This window comes from Nelusetta ayraudi, unplaced genomic scaffold (genome assembly GCF_046127955.1).
Source record: "Nelusetta ayraudi isolate G7.1 ecotype Tasmania unplaced genomic scaffold, CSIRO-AGI_Nayr_v1 ptg000072l, whole genome shotgun sequence".
Classification (NCBI taxonomy): Eukaryota; Metazoa; Chordata; class Actinopteri; order Tetraodontiformes; family Monacanthidae; genus Nelusetta; species Nelusetta ayraudi.
The window spans coordinates 500091-520552 of record NW_027466122.1 but is presented as its reverse complement, the minus strand read 5'-3'; the positions used below and the strand labels follow the sequence as shown (position 1 = coordinate 520552).

At 48.8% G+C, this 20462-nt stretch overlaps 1 protein-coding gene across 1 annotated transcript in view; it reads right to left on the bottom strand.

Annotated features, from left to right (window-relative positions):
• nrg3a (neuregulin 3a) overlaps positions 1 to 16362 on the bottom strand; it is a 217093-nt gene extending 200731 nt beyond the window's left edge. Inside the window, exon 1 of the mRNA XM_076043000.1 lies at positions 14023 to 16362. Coding sequence (XP_075899115.1) covers positions 14023 to 14776 — 754 coding nt within the window. The 5' untranslated portion in view covers positions 14777 to 16362. The remainder of the gene's footprint in view (positions 1 to 14022) is intronic.
• Between the last annotated feature and the right edge of the window lie 4100 nt (positions 16363 to 20462).

Below are 20462 nucleotides of genomic sequence, written 5' to 3'. Positions count from 1 at the left end.
TGACGCAACACCACAAGAGCAAATAAACACAATATGCGTTTGTGCACTTTGCAACCTTTGTTTAAAGAAAAATGGACAAACTACTAAAGCTGTAATTCAAGCAACAGTCTCCTGCATCATTTGCATCCAAGAAATGTCCAGAAAGAAAATTGAAAGAAGGTAAAAAAAAAAAAAAGTTCTTTGTTTGCATTCTGCACATTGGGAAGTCGCTTCAGGGGTCAAAAAACAGTGTGGTGTTCAAGGACAGATCTTAGTTATGCATGCATATTCATTAAAAAGGCATCATTGTTTGGAGGTTGGTTTTTAGTATTAAAACAATTTCCGTCTCAGACTCAGAAACCTCGCAGAAACGCAGAGCAGCACTTTGGTAGGAATTAAGAGTCGACTGAACTGCCCGGCCGCGATGACGGAGCGGTGAAATTATCCGGCGATCTAATTGGAGGCGAGTCCAGACTTTGTGCGTTCACTTCGTCACTTGGCGTTGAGAAGCAGAGCTGACGGCTCCTGCCTGGCCGTCCCCCCCCCCCCCGTCCTCTGTGCAGCCAAAAGAGTGAAGCTCCAGCTGTCACTGTGTGGGAGGACCGTGGGTACGTGTATGTGTGTGGTACACAAGCGGTTAGCTCGCAAGTGTATGTGTGTTCCAGTTAGCGTCCAATTTTTGCCAAACAGAAAGAGACGAGAACAAGAGGGAGCAAAGCATCAGACATCAGTCAGCGCTGACAGGCGGCTTGACGCCATGTTGACAGTCTGACGTGTTCATCTCTTCTGGGGATAAAGAGAATCCCAGCAAGACGCCGCCTCGGCTCTCCACAGGACGGGAGATGGAAAGAAGAAAAGAAATAAAAAGGTAAAAATATGGAAAAAAAAATAAAAAAAATTCACGCAGAGGAAAACCCATCCGGTGGCAATGACAATACACTCAGGATGTTCTAAAACGGCCAGCAGAAACGGTCACTGTGACACCGCAGGTCCAATAACGGAAAAAAAAAAGCTTCAAAATAACGTAATGTTCCAAATGTTCACGACAGGAAGTACAATAACCTGTCACACCATCAAAAGCAGGCCGCCACCTAACGTCCAGCCAGTCCTGCGCCCAGTGGGCTGCAGCGGGCGGAGCCTATTGCAGTTACCTCAGAGCGAGGAGGGGATGAACAACCGTCCTCCCTCCAGGCAGGTGGGATTCGAACCGACAACCCTCTGGCCTAACAGACCACCAAATCCATTGAAACGTCATTAAAATAACAGGCAGAATGAAGGTTTGTTTGAAGGATACTTGGACTCTGCACTAGCCGAGCCGCCTCTGCTCTACTCCTCCACCTCCTCCTCGTCCTCCTCCGCCTCCTCCTCGTCTTTGTCAGCGCTGCACAAACAAACAAACACGACTTCTCCAGCGGCGCTCGGAGGGTGAGAGAGACGTGTTTTCTCTGCGTGGGCTGGTCAAGTCTTGTAGGTATGACCTGGCCGGCAGTGACGATAACAGCTGGAGACGCCTCAGGGTTACGGCTTTGGTGCAGGAGGAACAGTAAACAAGCTACTAGACGCCATTTACTAGCAGTGTGTGTTGGTCGTGTGTTCATTGGCATTGTTTCGCCAGGGAAGAAGCCTCTTATGTGTGGGGAAAGAATGACCCCATCAAGGGAAAAATGCTCAAAAATAAAATGAAAAAGGTTTGCTTTTTGTTTTTTGTGCTTTCTGTGCAAAAAAAAAAGGAGAAAAAAGACTGCAGGGCTGATTTTAGATGATATTGAAGGTTATTGTTTAATATCGTGAATGGCCATCTGGCATCGCACAAAAATAATCCCTTTTTTCGAAGAAGGCGAGTCCAGAGGGTGAAGTGAATCACTCGGAGTCACAGATGCACCCAGACTCATTAATCCCACCTTCCCCTCTTTATGGGCAACTCGCTGAATTATTCTAAAAACTTTTAACAACTACACCAGTGGCTATATGGCTCCAGGCCCACCACCATTTTCTAAATATATGTACATGTAAAAATAATTCTATAAAAAGTCATCATAAAAGATAACACACAGAGAGAAGTTTATGGCACAACTTATTTCCTTATGAATATTCAGACAGCATTGGAATCGGCGCAAGAAAAAAAAACAACAGCTTCACTGCAGGTTGAAGATAAGCATCAAAATACCTTGAGTGATGAATCCGGGAGGGTTGTCGGGGGTCAGGTGGGATTCCAGGAAGTTAGCCCGAGGATAAAATCCAGAAAGTTTTGGCATTTAGTGGCAGCAGGCTGCAGTCTGAAGCTGATTGGTGCAGGTGTGAGTAATCAGGTGAGTCAAGGCAGGTGTGCAGAGTGAGAGCAGGGCAGGTGGAGCAGTGGAAATTACCGGCTAGAGAATCACAGCTACTTTATTTATTGTTATATGATTTTACGTGATAAAAAAGAAGAAAATAAATCTGTAAAAAAAAAGAAACCAACTGATGGCCTTCAAAAATGTTCTCATTATCATCAGCACTGTGACACATCACAGTGCTGATGATCATGATTAAAGTTGTCTTCAAAATAAAGATAACCCACTTCCTGTTCTCAACAGGAAGTGGGTTACTCAATTGATTGTTCATTCACCTTCAGCGCATTACCCACTCCCGCCACTAGAAGCCACCACCTGACGTCCAGCCAATCGTGCACTCGGGGTGGCTGCAGTGGGTGGAGCCTACCGTGGCTATCACCACTGCGAAGGGTGGGGATAAAAGTCCAACACACGAACAAACTAGCAAACTAAAAATAAACAAAAAAAACAACAACCCAGCAGCAGTTTGTTGAATCGGATCGATGGATTAAAAAGCAGCGGCTGACGGAGGCAGTCTGCTCCGTTCCACTCCGCCATGTGTGTGACGTGCTAAGTAGCCTAGCGACAGCCGCCGGCTCCAACATAAAACCCTCTAACGTCTCACAAATAAACGTGCAACGAGCAATATTGCGTCGGACTGAGCCAACAGCTGACATGCCCAACCAACCCCCCCCAAACCCCCCCACCCCACCCCGGAGCACCCCCACCTCATTCTGGAAGGAACTTTGCCATCCATCACTCACCACCGCAGCCACTCCAGCTGGGGGTAATGTAAATGTAAATGAAGGAGGAGATGGAGGGGGGTTAGGGAGTGTCAGCGGCAGCGAGATGGTTAAGAGCAGCTAATTTCCTTCCTGCCTTCATCTCCTGGAGTTGAAGAGAGAAGAAAACAGCCAATTCTGCTGCTGCTGGACCTGGAATCCATCTCCTCCATCTTCCCCGTTGTTCCATCTCTGCTGCGCCCGCCGCTATTTTGGTCTCAGCTCATTCCTCCCACAAACCCCACTACCCCAACCCCTCCCCCACTCCCCCTTGTTCTATTTACTTAAACCTCACAATTCCATCTTCCAAAATCCCGGCCCGCTGTGCGTCCCACTGCGTTGTTTACACTGCTATCACATCTCTCTCCCCGCTCCCCCCCCTCAGCCCCCCTCCCCTGAAATGTGGGGCAGGGACTCCGACTGTAGGCAGGAAAACCAAAACGTCCGTCCGTCACTCTGAGAGGCAGCTTCTCTTTTGGACGAGCCACCAGCTGTCAGAGGAGGTGCAGTGTGCTTGTGTGTCGATGGATTGGGGGCAGGGGGGATAAAAAACAAATAAATAAGAGAAGTAAAAGGAGGAGAAAGAAGAAGCTTTTGCAGCCAGTTTTTCTAATCTGAAGGAGCAGACAGAAAACTTTATGCAGACGCAGCTAAAATCTAAGAGATGAGTGAATGCACATTTCCTCCCCAACTCCCTCTGTCTTTTTGTTAAAAGTCCACAATAATCATTGTATGAATGGATTGTCTATGTGTGAACCAGAGGATTTTATAGACCACAAACAAATCAACCGACTCAAAGATATACAGTATAGTGCTCTGAACTGCCATAAAAATGATTTTTTTTTTCCATTTTGTTTGTTCCCTTTATCTTAATTTGAAGTTGTCCAACATGGCCCGAGTTGTAAAAGGCTTTAAAAAAAACAAAAAAAAAACACATCATACGTTTTTGCCCTAAAAGCCTGAAGGATCACTTTGGTGTTTTTTTTATTTTTTATTTTTTTCTTGAAAAACACACACACACACCCAACCTCACCGCCCCCGACATGACGCACGTAGTCATGGGAGCCAGTTCCAATGCGCAATTCCCCTTGTAGCCTGCAGGGGGATATTTTCAATGGTTCCAGCCCTGCTTATCGCATTCTGCACGGCCTGTTCCACTCGCCAGAGGCCAGGAGGGCGGGGTGGGGAGGGGAAGGGGGGGGGGGGGGATAAATAAAAAAGTGGCGGGATGCTGCAGAGGCGACGTAACGTTTTTTGACAGATTCCTGCCGAATGGGTCGCGGCCGCGAGTGCGTAAAAGATGTGAACGTGGCGATGTCGTCAAAACACGGAAACGCGCAAACACACGGTAGGTGTCGGCGTGAGGAAGAGCAGCGGCGGGACCATCTGCCCTCAGGAGCTCTGTGTGTGTGTCTGTGTGTGAGAAGGTGTGTTTTCCATCAAGGTGACTCTCTGCAGAGCGTCCCGTTTCATTTGGAACCGCTCCCGCCCGGCAACATGATGCGGTTTGCAGCTCAGTTCCTGGACACGACCTGCATCCTCGCCGCCGCCGCCGCCGCCTCCAGTTACCGTCTCATCAGCATCAGGAGACGTGGCGCCTCCGGGAAAAAAAAAACACCAACCCAGGAATTAACGTTTGTCTGAGCTTGAAAAGCAACACAAGCGGCCGCATCAAATCCCGTCACGCTTCCTGCACGAGGATGACGGGGAGAGAGAGGCTGGCTGGCTGGCTGGCTGACTGGCTGGCTGGCTGGCTGGCTGGCTGGCTGGCTGGCTGGCTGGCTGGCTGGCTGACTGGCTGGCTGGCTGGCTGGCTGGCTGATTGGCTTGCTGGCTGGCCACGTCCTGAGAGGCTAAAAATAACAACAGGAGGCAGGAGGGAGGGAAAAAACAACAAAAAAACAAATCAGCGAGCACGGGATAATCAGAGCGCCACGCCCATACGCCAGCCCTGCACGGTGACTAAAAGTGCTGAGTGGCAAAAGGCCTGGATACAATCAGGCTGCCGGCGGCGGCGGGGGATCGATACCGCTAACGGGGTGGGGGAGGGGGATCGGCTGGGCGGGAGGGTTGTATGATATGAATGAGAAATGTACCAGACGCAGACACCCGCCCTCCCCCCCCACACACACACACACACACCACCACCACCAAGAATCATTATTACGGGGAGCTAACCGAGAGGGAGGGGCTTCCCGCCGCCGCTGTCGGGATTAATGGGCAGGAAAAGGAATTTATTAGCTTAGCCTGGCGGCGCTATTTAGTCTCCGGCCCTGGTTCTGCATTCTATGAAAAAAAAAAAAGACGGTTTACGCAAACAATAATCATAAAATGCCTCCCGTCTTTAGTAAAAGCAGGAATCCGCGACTGCCGTTTTTTTAGCCAGGAGGATTTAATTTTTCACGCAGGGAACCTTTAAATAACTCCTCGCCTCGTGTTTACTTCCTGCTGGCTTCTTGGGTTTTCTTCTTTAATTCTTCCTGGCAGAAGCTGCGATTCCCTGGTGGGCTTCAGATTACACACACACACACAAGCACACACGCACACACACACACACGTGAGGTATGCATGGTATGATATGAGCCCTCGCTGTTGTGTGTGTTGTGTGCAATGCTGTGGAAGGGTGGGTTGTCCTTGTGGCAGTGAAAGGAAAATCCCTCCATCAATAGCTCACAAGGTTGACTTACTTATTGATGTATTTATTTATCTGTAGCAGTTTGTGCTCTTGCACATGGACGCAGTTCCATCGCCCCGGCCGCCACCTCAGCACACACGTTGGCATCGGTGACAGTTCCAACGCGCACTTCCCTTTTGTAATCCGCAGGGGGATTTTCAAAGGTTCCGGCTCTTCTTATCGCACCCTGCACGCGGCCACGTCATGCGGCACCGGGCCGGTTAGACGCCAAACGGCCGAGACGTTTAGGTGACTTGACTTGACTTGACTTGACTTGACTTGACTTGACTTGACGAAAGTGGGTCCTGACGGGTGATTTGACGAAACTAGTGCACGTACAATTCTCTAGAAATCACGTCGAGCCAATTCGAGGCTCAGGATAATCTCTCCGGCTTTGGACGAGACTAATATCTGGTGTGGGACATTTAGATGCTCTGTGTGTGCAAGAATCCTCATCCTGAAAGATTCAGATTTTCACAAAAATACTGCACAGTGTGATTCAGCCTTGGTCTGACGTCTTTGTGGGTCAGACTTTCCTTGTTCCTTTTCAATTGCTAAAAAAAAAAAACAGAAAACAAACTGAAATATTCTTCAAACTAACTTTTTTGAGAGTTTCCAGGGCCCGTCCTAACGCCCCTCCAGTCAAGTCAACATCAAAGAAACACACCAACATGAATCAGTCCAGCCGCCGACTGGGGGAAGGCAATACGACGGGGAGGAAAATATAAATTAAAAAAATCCAATCGACTCCATCCTGTGAAAGAGAAATCACGCCGACTGGACCGGAACTGGTTTCAACCTGAGTTGCTGTCTGTCTGTCGGCCGAGGTTAAATAATCGCCGCCTCAGTGTTTTATCAAGGCTAATGGTGTTGTTTACGGCCAGGTGCCAGCGGCGCAATGAGCAGCCAGCGGGCTGAGCTGCTGCTTCTCCGCCGGCCGGGTGGCCGACATATTTCAAACTCGAAGAAGAAACTTTGACGGAGGTCGAACTGGGAGCCTCGGATATCTCAGATCCGCAGTTTATATTCAAAGGGAACATGTCGCTGGGTTTTACCAAACAAATTTAAAAGGCAAATGAATGAGATACAAACATAGACTGTAAAAAGAATTAAATGAATGTTAAATCTGAATTTACACGAGACGCGCTGGAGTCCAAGGACTTGTAAAATATTTATGTCGAGGCTTCGACTTCAAGTGCACGTCTGCTTTAAAGTTCAACTTCTGAAAGTGAAAACTTGTTTGTTTTTTTTCTTCAGCAGTACGAGACGTTTAACTGCAAAGTGCAAAACCAAAACCAACGCTGTTTTCCACAAAATATCCAAATCTAAATACAAAAAAATTGATATTGATATACGATTGACATAGGGTTCCGGCCATAAGAGGATTCCCAGGCGTTCCGATCACAGCTCCTGTGAGACCGTGGCTCAACTCGCATCCGCCTGCTGTTTATTTGCTTACTTGTGTTAAACGGTTTGCCGCCACAGGGCAGTTGACAGATCTAATTACTAAGGTGCACCACCACAACCCCACCCCTTATTTAATATAGCCCCAGAAATCAAGTTGGCTAAATCAATGTGCCCTCTGCGGCTCCATATTAAAGAAAAGATTTGGTTTTGGGCTCCATCTAAATTGCAGAATGAATAATTTAGTGTTTTCATTTTGATGATTTGCACCAATCACAAACAGACCAACTGCAGCTCCCCAGCTTGAGTGGATGTACACAGGACCAAAGTCAGCCGAGGCTCCTGTGTTGCCAGTCAGTCTGACCGGTTGCTGTGACAGATTTGTTTGCTCTGAGAGATATTTTAAAAATGATCAAACATACGATTCAACTCACACTCCGTTTGTACGAAACCCTTTGCTGTGCATTTTGAAGAACATTAGGATTTGTTTTGTGAACAGCTGAAAATTTGGGGGGGGAAAAGCTCTCAAAAAACTAAAAATGTGTGAAACGTTGGATGGGTTTTATTTTCTCTTGAAATTCACGTCGACTCACGTCATAATCGTCTTTAAATTCTGCCGGTGAGGACGAAAGAGACGTTTAATCTCTCACTCTATCGCCGTCCGACTCAACGGCATCGGCATTCTACGGAGAGATGGAACCGCTCCCGCAAAGTGAAAAAGAACGAAAAAAATCTCAGGACATAACACCCTCCCAAGTTCTTCGCGAAACTGTCCGCTCCTTTGAGGAGGCGAAGGTCCCATCGCTGTCCTATTACTGGGCAAGTTCGGTGTGGGGGGAGATAATTCGTCAAAGGAGCGTCTTCAATTATTTACGCCTTCCTCTACATATTGAACATGTTTCCCTTTCGCGCCGTTAATATTTCATCATTCTACCCTCCGCAGGACATTTCATCAGAATCCGAATGAATCAAAGTGACGTCCAGTTCTTTCCTCGCGCCGAAGCTGCCAAATTAACATTCCAATCAGGGCGAAACAATGTTTCTTTTTTTTTTTTTTAATGCATCCAGGTAGTGGTCAGCATCTACTGACGACAGCATGATGATCAAGAAACGAAAGCCTTGATCTGTCCGGAACAACCTGCATAATTGGTCATACGTTATCCTGACAATGGCAGGAGCTGCGGCGGAATGCAAATGAATCGCCGCCTGGACCTGTATTTGTGTTTGTGTGTGTGTGTGTGTGTGTCTGTGTGTGTCTGTGTGTGTGTGTGTGTGTGTGTGTGTTTGGAATTCATTTGTGAGTCGTATAAAAAATAAAAATAAAAACAGCGAGCAATTAGGTGTATGATGACAACGCTCTAAAATCATGACAGGCGGCCCCATTTGCAGGGGTCGCAATTTGGCGCACATTTATCCGAGGCACCTGTGTGGTGAGGCCGCCTCGATCGGCAGCGCTGATTAAATAAAAATGTCCACACCAATGTCTGGGAAAAAATAAAATCAGAAAAACCTGCTGTGAAAAGCAAAGCGCTACACCGGGGTCACGACCCCGCCAAGGAGCCGAATGCAGTGCGGAGATTTGAAATGACCCTTGAGTTGTGTCTGTCTGACTGTATTATCCAACCCTGGAATTGTATTTTTCTTCTTATTGTTATTATCGCGATAAAACCTTAAACTTGATGGAAAATGTCGAAACACATTTAGACATTGTATTTCTCTGGACACCAGAGTGTTCATCTGCACTAGTGTGTGAAATAGAACCACACACCACACACGCGCACACACACACACACACACACACACACACACACACACGTATATATAAATATATTAAAAATCCCCATTGGGAATCTGCTAAGCAGCTCACAGAGACCTAATCCAAGTGAAAAGATTGTGAGCTTTGCAATCTTGTTTAAAACCCAAAATCTTGTTTAAAACCTGAAATCTCTCCGGACGTGCTGCTGCACAACACGGCAGCGCTGACCGCTGCCCCCTCTGTCAGTCGGCGGGTGGTGCGGTGCTGCAAGTTAAGACCAGTTAATCGCAGAGCGCACGTGTGTCTGCGAGGCGCTAGCTAGGCCGTAGCGCTAGCGGCGAGCGGGAATTCCCTCCACAACCATGATTTTCTCCACATGCCTGTGATGGGGCCTCATCAATATGGATGGTTTTATCCACGGATGTTGTCACTTAGGTAATGCATGTGCTGCGGCTGCAACAGCTGGGCCGTACCGGGACATGATCTTGGACATGTTTTATTTACTGGTATCAAATGAAGAGTTTATGTGCTGAACAGAGGAGAGGGAAAAAAAATGCATTTTGGATGAAGCAAATTGGCCGTTTTAGTCGCAGAATTTTGATCACGTACATGTTTTGCATGACTGTATGCACGTAAGTCCAAGTCCGATTCTTCATGTAAGTCGGTGTGAATGCTTGGCGGGACTTCATGAGAAGGATTCAACACGCCGCTGTGGACAAAATATCAAAACAATCCTTTTTTGTGCTGCTTGTTTTTGCTGGCCAGGCTGCTCGTAAGCCCATGTAGAGTGTGTGTGACTGATAGGTGAGCTAATGTAATTCTGTTGCCTCCGCAGCCATGGAGGACGAGTAGAGGGGGTGGGCAGGGGTGGGATGCTGTTAATCTGGATTTAGGTTTCAGGGCCACTGTCTCACTGAAACCCAATCTGGCCGAGTGGCCCAGCGTGGAGGCCGAGAGCCCTCCGGCCCGCCGTCTCCTCCTCTAACAGCCACCTCACAACTACGTCGGGATCCATCACCCGACCACCTCGCTTCCCATCAAGTCCTCCTCCTCCCCCGCATCCATCCTTTTAATCATTGATGCGGACGATGCAGACGTGAGCTGGAGTCACGTCATCGTCCAGAGTCCTGCGGTGACCAGTGAATTCAGTAATCAGCTCCTGTTCATTGAAATTAATAATTTCCCCCCACGTTTTTTTTTAATATCCATCTGTGGGACTTTGACCTACTTCTCTGACCATTTTAATTTTGGATAATCCTACACAGTCGGTTTTCCTGTGTGTGTGGGTGTAGTTTTTGTAATGGTTGGCCTGCAGAAAGCAGAAAGCAGTCTTATTCTTTATTTAACATTTTATTTTTTTATGCCTTTTTAGATATTAGAGCTTCAGTTCACAGCTTTTTGGACCTTCTGCAGTTGCAAACCTGGCAACATCCAGGCAATAAAAGACGTGTGAGGCAAACACAAAGCCCAAATACAGAGGATTAAAGGATAAAAAAACAACAACTATCTGTTTAGAGTTGTTGCTGAAAGAATTCCGTGGTCGTCTTTCACCTGCTGCAGCAGCGTTCAGTTCACGGTGAGCTGAGAATCGAGTGCCTCTCCCCCTCCTCGTCATGCAGCCTCTCCAGCTCTGCTGCTGAAGATATGAGATCGTATGCTGACAGTATCGCTGATGCATCACTTGACACTTTGCCCTTCTGTGTCGAGGTCATATGATTATATCATCTCTTCTGGGCCTCTTTTTTTCTTTTCTTCCCCACCTCCTGATTCTGCGTCTTATGTGATCGGGCCGGCTTAAGATGTCAATCAGGCTTTAAAAGTGACATTTGGCCGGCGCGCGGCACTCTGCCTGGAATATCTACGTCTTCCTTTGTTGTCAGAACCTCGTGCGTTTGATGCCGAGACAAGCTGGAATGTCACCAAACACCAGCGGAGCAGCTGAACCGCCAGGATGGAGGACGTTGGGGGGGGGTCTGGAGGTTAAATGGCCTTTCATGTTCTGTACGTGGAAACAAAATAAAGCAGACTACAGCCGCCTGGGGGATTTTTTTTTATCCAAGCTACGGAGTCCTGCAAGGAGTTTTTTTTTTTGTGTGTGTCACTGGGTTGAAAAAATAAAAAAGCGAGAAGTGCTTCACCGTGTTTCCTAAAGAGCTGCAGGCTGGGAGGCTGTGAGGCCACCAAACTGGAACCAGCAGAGCGGAGGACGCTGCGTCACCTCGTTGGGGACGTGGCGGTCGCTCATCCGTGCACTCACATGGCCGATGACTCGGCATCACCAACGACTTTTGACCGCGGCCATGCTGCTCAACGAAGACTGGAGCCCCAGACACTCAAACTGTTTGATCTACAAGTTCCTGGACCGATGAACTCGTACGTTGGCTGTTTTCCTTCCATATACTTAGGGTGAAGAGAACAACAGAAACAGACCTTGTCAAACAAAATAAATAAATAAATAAATAAAAATCTCTGCTACACCTTCCACCGGAAGGGAAGAAAAACAAGGTGCTTATGGAGGGCAGAGCCTGAATCTGCTGGAGGTGTTGTTGACTGTCTTAAGAGAGGGACCTGCGAGCTCTCTCTGACATCACAAAGGGTTGATTACCAGAAATGGGAAAAAAAAAATTTAAAAACTACAGCAAGAGCAAGATGAAAAGATGGGATTTACCAGCAGGTACATTTGTGGAGTGAGTTTAATGTGGAACCTTTGAATTTTTTTTTTAATTATTATTATTTTATCTGTTTTCCTTAGTTTCCAGGCACAAGCCAGCTGAGGTCGTTCACTGATACCCTGGAACACATTGGCTCCGGCCTTAATGGACAGTTAATGTGCAGCTGATGGGCTTTTTCCAGCGCCGCGTGTGGGTGGTGGAGGTGGGAGGTGGGTGCATGAGGGCTGTTCATGTGATTACCACACCAGTCAGGTATTCAAAACTTCCTCCGCAAAGCCGCACCGATATTTTCCCTCCGATATCTATCAATGGCGCTTAATAGTTTTTCCCTGAAACCGCTTGGCAGGAGAAATTAGTTTGTTTTTTTTTATATTAAATGGTTAATTAATGAATGAAAGGATGATAATAAATTGTCTGCACTTTCTCAATCCTGTAGTATAATTATGCGCCCGCTCCTCTAACTCACCACCTCACCCCCACCCACCTCCCTCCCTGCAATCTGTGTAATCATTAGAGCTGCAGCCGCAGCCTGGTTTTCCAGTAAACAGCAGCCAGAGCAGGTGGAAGTGGAGAGAGTTGGCGCTTATCAATTATGTATTACCTGGTTGCCGTTGTGTAATTACGGCCTATTTTCGTCTCACAAAACTGCCGGTATTGATGACTTGTCTCTCTTTGCATCTCGTCTGCACGTGATACTTTTTTCACACGGAGATTTGTAATGTCTTGACGTACTCCAGTGGACGCTCTTCAAATTCAGATCAGATGGAGGTTTAGCAGTTTAGCTGGAAACTGCACACATCATCCTGCTCTCCCTTTGTGTTGCTTTTTTTGTCATCAAAACCGTTGTTTCAAAGTCCCACATCATGAGAAATTGACTGCAGTCAGTGTCTCTGGCCCTTCGGTCAACTCTTCCTCCTTCCTGAATGATTTTTTTCTTGCTCCATTTCCAAGTAAGTTTGTAGTTTGAAAAGTAAAATCAGCAAACTGCCCTCGGACTGTAAACACTCCCCAGGCAGGGCAGAGCCAACGGCCAGGCTGGAGGCGTCGCTGGCGTTGTGTTTGAGATGCGGAAATGGCCCTTCCAGGAAGAATAGATGCTTTGTTTAGCTCAGAGTCCAATGGTGCTTGTTGTGTCAAGGAAGGATTAGCACTATGCTAAGTGGTGACTTGCACGTTTGGACAAGACACGAGTGGCTCTTGACAAACCATTAGCCTCTGGCAAGCCACCGGGCCCATGGTTTCACATTTCCAAACACACACACACACACACACACACACACACACACACACACACACACACACACACACACACACACACACAGTACAAACAGAACTATTAAAGCTGGTGTCAATCATGTAATTCACAACACATACTCCAATTTATAATCCAGCTGGACAAGATAACGACATAAAAAAAGAAAATACAACATAACAAAACTTAAGACACTGCATAAGAAAGGACCCACACCGGCACCCGCACCTGCTGTCGTCAAGTGACGACGAGTGACGTGCGAAAGAACACGTCGGTCCCACAGATAAAAATATAACTCAGCCCCTGTCACTCGTAGACTTTCTCCCAAGGCCCACTGCAGGCATCAGAGCCATAAACATCAGAGGGAGCGGCGGCGAGCAGCAATCAATAGCGAGCCATGACTGAAGTCAAGGACACGGCTGCGGAAGACGGGAGGAGAGAAAAGCAGCATCGGCGAGCAGCGCCAGCCCACTCTGATAGAGAGTCACGGATAAGAGGCGTCGCCTTAGCACGGGTGTGAACCTGGAGTGTGTGTGTGTGTGTGTGTGTGCAAAAATTATAATCTTAAGCGGACCGAGCACCCAAACACGTCCAAAGCCTGGAGGTTGCAGCGAGTAAACAACGCCACTTGGTGCAACGCACACGGCCAGGCTTGCACCAGCGCCTTCAAATTACCTGTTCAAATTCCAGCCAGTGGAGCAGCAAATAATTTGCTGTCGAACCCTCGAGGATGTTAAGCCCAAAAATGTTTGGTTTTTTTTGTTGCTAAAAATAAACACAACTGACATCACAGCAAAGCCACACTGACCACCTAAAAACAAACCCAGAGCTGAAGCTGATCCAAGCGTGTCTGTTCACTCTGTGAATGGAGACGTTCTCTTGCAAAACTGAGTCCCCCTGCTGGCTATGTGTTGCCGGTGAAACCATTCTATCGGGAAAACAACAATCAATCATGTGGCAAAAAAGATGAAATGTCACAGGAGAAGGACTGAATATTGACTTCCTGTATGAACACGGCATCCACAGTGAACCCAGCCTTCAGAGACACACCCCCCACCACCCCAACCAAAGGCCTCAGCCAATCAGGAAGGGAGCACGTGCCCGGCGTCATCTTCACGCCTTCCCTTGGTTTGCAGGGCAAAAAAAACAAAAAACAAAGTCTGCTGCTGTGTGGACGCGAAGACGGTGACTCACGTGTTTTGCGGTGGCTGTGCGTGCGCGATGAGACAGTGGTGGACACGAGGCCGGTGGCGGAGGCGGTGGTGGAGGTTGTCTGCTCCGGCGTCCACATCTGGGTGGAGTCGTGGAGGACGGTGGGGTTGGCCGGCGAGGGGCTGGACGTGGCCGAACCCGCGCTCACGCTCGTCCTCTGCGCCGCCGCCGTGGTCGTGGCGAAGCCCGACGGTCCGCGTCCGTTACGGTGCCCCGGGTTCCGCGGGGTGACTTGGCTGCCGGAGGCTCCGCCCCCTTTGGGGTTCGTGGTGGTGCTGGTGGCGGTGGAGCGAGTTCTGCCTTTGGCCACGGCGACAGTTCTGGCCGCCGCGTCGCCTCCTTCGACCGTGGGCGTCACGGCGGCGGCGGTGGTGGTGGTGGTGTCGGCGCTCTTGGGGATTCCGCTCGGCTTGGACAGGAAAATAGGATCCTGGCCGATTCGGTTGGCGTCCACCAGGTCGGTGGGCACGTAATCCCTCACCGTGCCGACCACGATCCACTTCAGCAGCATCAGGCTCAGGCCGAGGCCGATGAAGCCGATGAGCAGCGGCACCACGCACAGCCATGTCTGCTGGCGAGGCCAGACGGCGCAGCGCAGTGGGCCCTGGTCCCGGGCCTGGCCCTCCCCGCGAGGCCCCGCCCCCCCAGATCCCTCAGGTTCCTCCAGGATCACCGCCCCGGAAACAGCTGCCCCAGAACACTCGCTCATCCTTCCCTGCCTCCCTTTATGGCTCATGGAGGGTGAACCCTGTGGCAGCCATCCGTGGGGAAATGACAGAGAGGTTCCCGACGACGCCGGACCGGAGTGAGCAGCGAAGAGGAGGAGGAGGAGGCGGCGATGAGCCCGAGGAAGAAGCAAAAAATCTCAGCGCTCAATAATTTGCACGAAAAAATGTAATCCAAGGATGGAGACGAGGGGAGGGGTGCAGGGGAGACATGCAAATATACACTCACAAAGACTGAGGCACGCACGAACACACCCACACGCGGATACACACACAGTCACGCACACACACTCTCACACAGCCACACACACACACCCTACACCCAGTGAGGATTGGGAGAGCTGGCGTAGACGTATGATCGGCCGATTGTTCTTAACGTTTAGTCCTGATCAACTCTCGATGTCCGAGTGATTCGTTCGCAAAGTTTATGGACGCTGACAGCGGGGTGATTTGGGGGGGGAGGGGTGGGGTGGGGGCGGTGAGGCAGTGGGTGAGTGGGTGGGGGGGCAAGAAGACGCAATGCTTCTAACAAGGACGAGGAGGGACAGAGATAGAGATGGGAGGGAGAGATGGGTGGGAAGGAGCGGCTTTACATCTGTGCATGTGAGGCGTCAGTGTTCAGCTGCAGAATAATGACGATCATGAGAATACAAAAAAAATCATACAAACGACCCCCGCAGCAGTTTCTACTCAACATGCACCGACGTCCTCCCCTGGTACAATCCACAGTGGGACAGGGTGTTGGTTGTCTGATGGGGGGGGGGAGTCAAACTTGCAGGGTGGGACTCGAGGCTTCCACACCCTGCCTGTCTGCGCAGGATCCTTTTTTCTCTTTTCTTTCTCTCTCTCTCTCTCTCCACCCTGCAGCCCAGTCAAGCCCAGTCAGTGTCCGCCAGGTTCCCGGAATTGGTTCCTCTCATGTCTGAAATGGAGCAAATACGACGGGGGAGGGGGTGGTGGTGGGGTAGAGGGGTAGAGGGGGTCCGCCACTGCCGCCGAGCGGCCGCCAAAGACTCTCCTTGGAAACACACACAAAAAAAAAAATCCCCCCAAAAAATCCAGCCTCGCCGTCGTAGCCGTCGCTTTCTAATCAGCCTCTCCTCCTCAAACACTCTTTGAATTCAATCCCACTCTGCTTCCTGCCTTCCTGTGCGTTCTAAATTCCAGCGCAGCTAAAAATAAGGCTGAAAAATCCAATTAGTATTCCACATCCAGATGGGAGGGAAAGAAAGCGGGAGAGAAAAAGCCCACTTCAGTTAAAAGCAGAAAAGCGGACGAGGGGTGTTGTCGCGCCGAGGTATCGCAGGACGGATGAATCTGCAGCTGCGACGTGATCCGACTCCCTTTGGCCGGCGGATCAGATTCCCCCCCGGAGCTGCCCGCTCAGCGTCCTGCTGCCTCACCACACTGTCCCTTCACACTGCAGCAAGCAATCACGGATTCAGCCTCTCCTCCTCCTCATCCGCCTCATCATCATCATCATCGTCCGTGGAGAGGCAACATTCCAGCACAGAGGGATTGAAAACGCGAGCGGAGCAGCAGCAGCAGGAGGAGGAGGAGGAGGAGGATGCAGGAGTGGATGAAACTGGGAGAGTAGGATGGGGGGTGGGGGGGGGGCACAAGACAAGCGGCGTCAATGTATGAAAAAAATATCTCGGTTAATCTTCTTTTTTTTTTTTTTTTCAATCCCTGCACGCCTGCTGTCTTGTCTTCCTCCGAGTCCTCCTGTGATTTGGGTTGCCAGGTTCCTCAGCCCGGATGCTCCAACGGCGACGACGCTCAGAAATGTTGCCGGGCCGGGATGAGAACTTGAAAAGCAGAGCAGGGTCACAAAGAAACTCCCCTTACCTGCGCCTCCTCCCCGACTGTGGGGTTAGCGACACCCGACGATGCAGCTGCGTTTAAAAAATATATATATCAGTGGCGATTGAGAATGCAGGAGCGTCGTACAGCCGCTGCTGCCGCCGCCGCTGCTGCCGCTGAGAGACAGAGAGCAAGTGAGAAGGGTGGAAGAAAAAAACACACACACACACACACACACACACACACACACAGAGGCACAGGCAGAGCGGAGAGTGCACACTGGTAGAGCGAGGAAGAGGCGCAGAGAGAGAGGGAGGGAGGGAGGGAGGGGGAGGAGAGAAAGAGGCTGCACCTGCTAGATGCACCAGCTCTGGGAAGCTTGCCCACCTCCGTTAGCAGGCAGGAGAGTGAGCAAAGATGCAGGGTGCATGCAGAAAATTAGCAGGAGGAAAAAGGAAGGGGGAAAAAAAATAAAGAACAGAAAGAAGAAAGAAAGAGAGGGGAGGCTGAGAATGATGGAGAGAGAGAGAGAGAGAGAGAGAGAGAGAGAGAGAGAGAGAGAGAGAGAGAGAGAGGTGGTGTGTGCACGGATGGTAGGAGGGGGGGGTTGGGGGGTTCTGCCGGCGGAGAGGAGCCCCCTCGCAGACGGATCAGAGCCGAGCCACAATGCAGGAGCTGTCAGTCAAGGCATCCGCGGCTCCGCCCACTGCACACCATCAGAGGCTGGAGGCGGGAAAACAGAGACTCGCCGGGCTGGATGTCGTCACTTTAGCAGAGCGTGTTTCATTTCACAACACATGATATATGAAGACATGCATTCACATTTAATTAAATAGAAAAAACGTGTTTGCTTTATTATGGACAGATAATGAAAAGCAACAATTTCAAGTTGCATTTTTCTTTGCTGATGATGATGATGATGATGATGATGATGATGATGATGATGATGATGACAAGCGTCTTTATTTCCATGAAGAGCAGGTGTCCTTCTGTCTACAGTGGCCCGGATCAGGGAGCCGCTCAAGGTTCCAGGCTCTGACCCTGACATCACAGCAGGGATCAGCTGATGAGAGACCCGGATGTCTGCACCGCCGCCTGCTTCTGATTTATGGTTCAAGGCTGTGACGAACGTGACAGCGCAGCCGCCAGCCTAATGCTCGACATGACAGATATACAGGTATTGATTTGCTTCTCCTCACCAACAGACGCCACCGCATCTCGAACACTGGGCCTTTAAACACATGGTATCCTCATGTGATGTTGTTTGAAGTTATTCTTGAGGAATTTCTTTTTCCTTTGTTTTGTTTTTTTTTAACATGCCGTCATCAAAGGTTTGGGAGTCACATTCAAGTTAATATCCTGCTTTGAAAATGAATAATTAGTTTAACTGATTGAAGAGACCAGCTGCTTTGCGTAAGGAATGAATTCCTTTATAGAATTAAATAAAATGTTTTGGATTGTACGTGTTGAAAGCTTGTGCAAGATTACAATCATGATCTTAGAAAAGTGACAAAATAATCCACTTTGATTCATTGCAATTTGTTGAATTGAGCAGTTTTAACATAGTTTTTAATATAATAATATATATATATATATATATATATATATATATATATATATATATATATATATATATACATATATATAGTTATTTTATGCCAACAGTCCATTGCTGTATTTCATCTTGCACACGCACCATATCACTCTCCTCCATCAAACTCGGTATGAAAGCTTGCATGCGGCTTTTTAGTGGACAGTGAAGGCATCACCTGAGAGTTTCCTGCCTGTGCGAGGAGCCATCAATTGGCCCCGGGAGGAAACCCAGGCTTGTTGTGGCTTTTCACACCTCTTTTAATCCGTTGACACACAAATCTCGGCGGCGGCCTGTTGAAGCAGCCACCAGTGTGATGCTTTTAAAAGAACTGTCAATAATAATCACGCCGGCGCAAAGCTGCCGGGACGTGATGGAGGAGCGCAGCCCCATTTGGCTGTCGCTGAGATGTGCAGCTGTCAGGACGTTTGGTTATATCATATCTAAAGATGCAAATGAATAAAAAAAAAATATAGAGAGAAATAAAATCACTGCAGTTAGCCATCTGTTCACAACCTCCAGCAAATAAAAAAAAAACAAAGGAAATTGCTGAATTTAACAGTGCATTCTTTCCTACTTGGGTTCTGGGGTTTTTTCCAGGGTCATGACCTTCTGCACCACCAGGGCGGACGCCCACTCTGAAGACATTCATCAGCCTATAGATTTGATTAGTTTAGTAATTTATGAGACGTCAAAAGAGTAATTTCAGTGCCGTTTGTGACGTCACAAAAGTCTGATGTCCAGACCTGCATATTTTGGCAATTTTTCTGAAAAGGTGGACAGCAAAATAAAATTATTAATATTAAAAATATTCACAGACACGCTGGAACCTCATGGAGTCTCCCATACGGGAGCTTCAACTGCCTCCATATGTGTGTGTGTGAGAGATTCCTCCTTCAGCGTGTGCCTGAGGTTTAGCGGCGAAATTCTGGGCCGTTTCTCTTGACGCACCAGACGCCTCTCAATAATTCACAACCTTCATTAGATCGGCACACGGACGCAGTTTTTTTAGATGTGCGACATCAAGAGGTGGCGGAGGTTGAGGCGCATTAGACGCTCTTCATCCTCGCATGTTTTACACGCTGGCAGGAGTAAATGATTGAACATCCGCACGGCGCCTTCGTCCTCCTTCTGAGCCAAAGACAGAAGGAGCTGAAGGAGGAGGAGAAGGGAGAGGTGCGGGAGGGGGTCGGGAGGGAGGGAGGATAAGGTGAGGGGGAGGGGCATTCCAGGTCAGGTCAAGCGTGTGTACACATGCAGAAAACCTTCTCCTGTTTTGCCGGACATGCAATTTCAGTTTTAATAATATTAGAATTTGAGTCTCAGCTCATCTGAGCTTTGTCTCACAGATTAAGTAACCCAATCAGTGGATAAACCGCTAATACTCAGTTTTCTCCTCACCGTTTTCCCCAATTACAGACCCTGGCGAAAAGAAATGAGAACGGGGAAAAAAAAAAAAATCCCCCGAATCAATGCAAAAAACTGCCCCTGACAGAGCTTCACACCCTGGAGACCTAACAATCAGCCCCAGCACAGACACATTAACTCCAGCTATGGAACAGTAGGGGTCAGAGGTCAGTGCATACATCACCGGGCAGCACCGAAGTGACATTTGTCATTTGTCGTTTCCTCTTTTTCAGCCTGGTTGCTCTGCAGAAAAAGGGAGATAAGAAAAAAAAAAAACATCATGTTACAGCGATTCTGCTTCTGCCAAGTCAGACTACATTTTAGCCATTCGCTAGCTAGGTACAGTAGCTAGCTGTCTAGCGAGCCAGATGGGCAGGCGGTCTGAGCCAATAATACAACCTGGCCTGGCCCCGCCCCCCTAAAGCCCTGTTACCATGATGAGGCAGCCTTCAGCTAACGGTGACAGACTTCCTGAAGGTGTGGTCAGACTCTCATTCCTCAATCAAAATGAACAACGGGACACACCCCTTTCGGCGGGGTTCGAGTGGTCGCACACGATTACCTTTTCATCAGCGCGAGCGTTTTGTCAGCGTTGTTGCCTCTTCATCTCTTCATCGTGAAAGGTACTTATCTGCAGGGTGCCTTTTTATTGGCGTCGGGGGAGTGGCCAACCAACAGGCGGTTAATATGTTTGTCAAAAGGCTGATTATCCGGGTGGCCAGAGGACTGACGGCTGTTCCTGCCGCTGTTAAAGGTCAAAAAGCTTAATTAGCGGCTGGCATTCAGACATTTTCCCCCACAAGACAAAATAAAGGTTTGTTTCTCTATCGGTTCTTTTTGATAGATCAACACTTTGATTCGAAACACATCATTACGCCGCAGTCTTCAAGGACAAA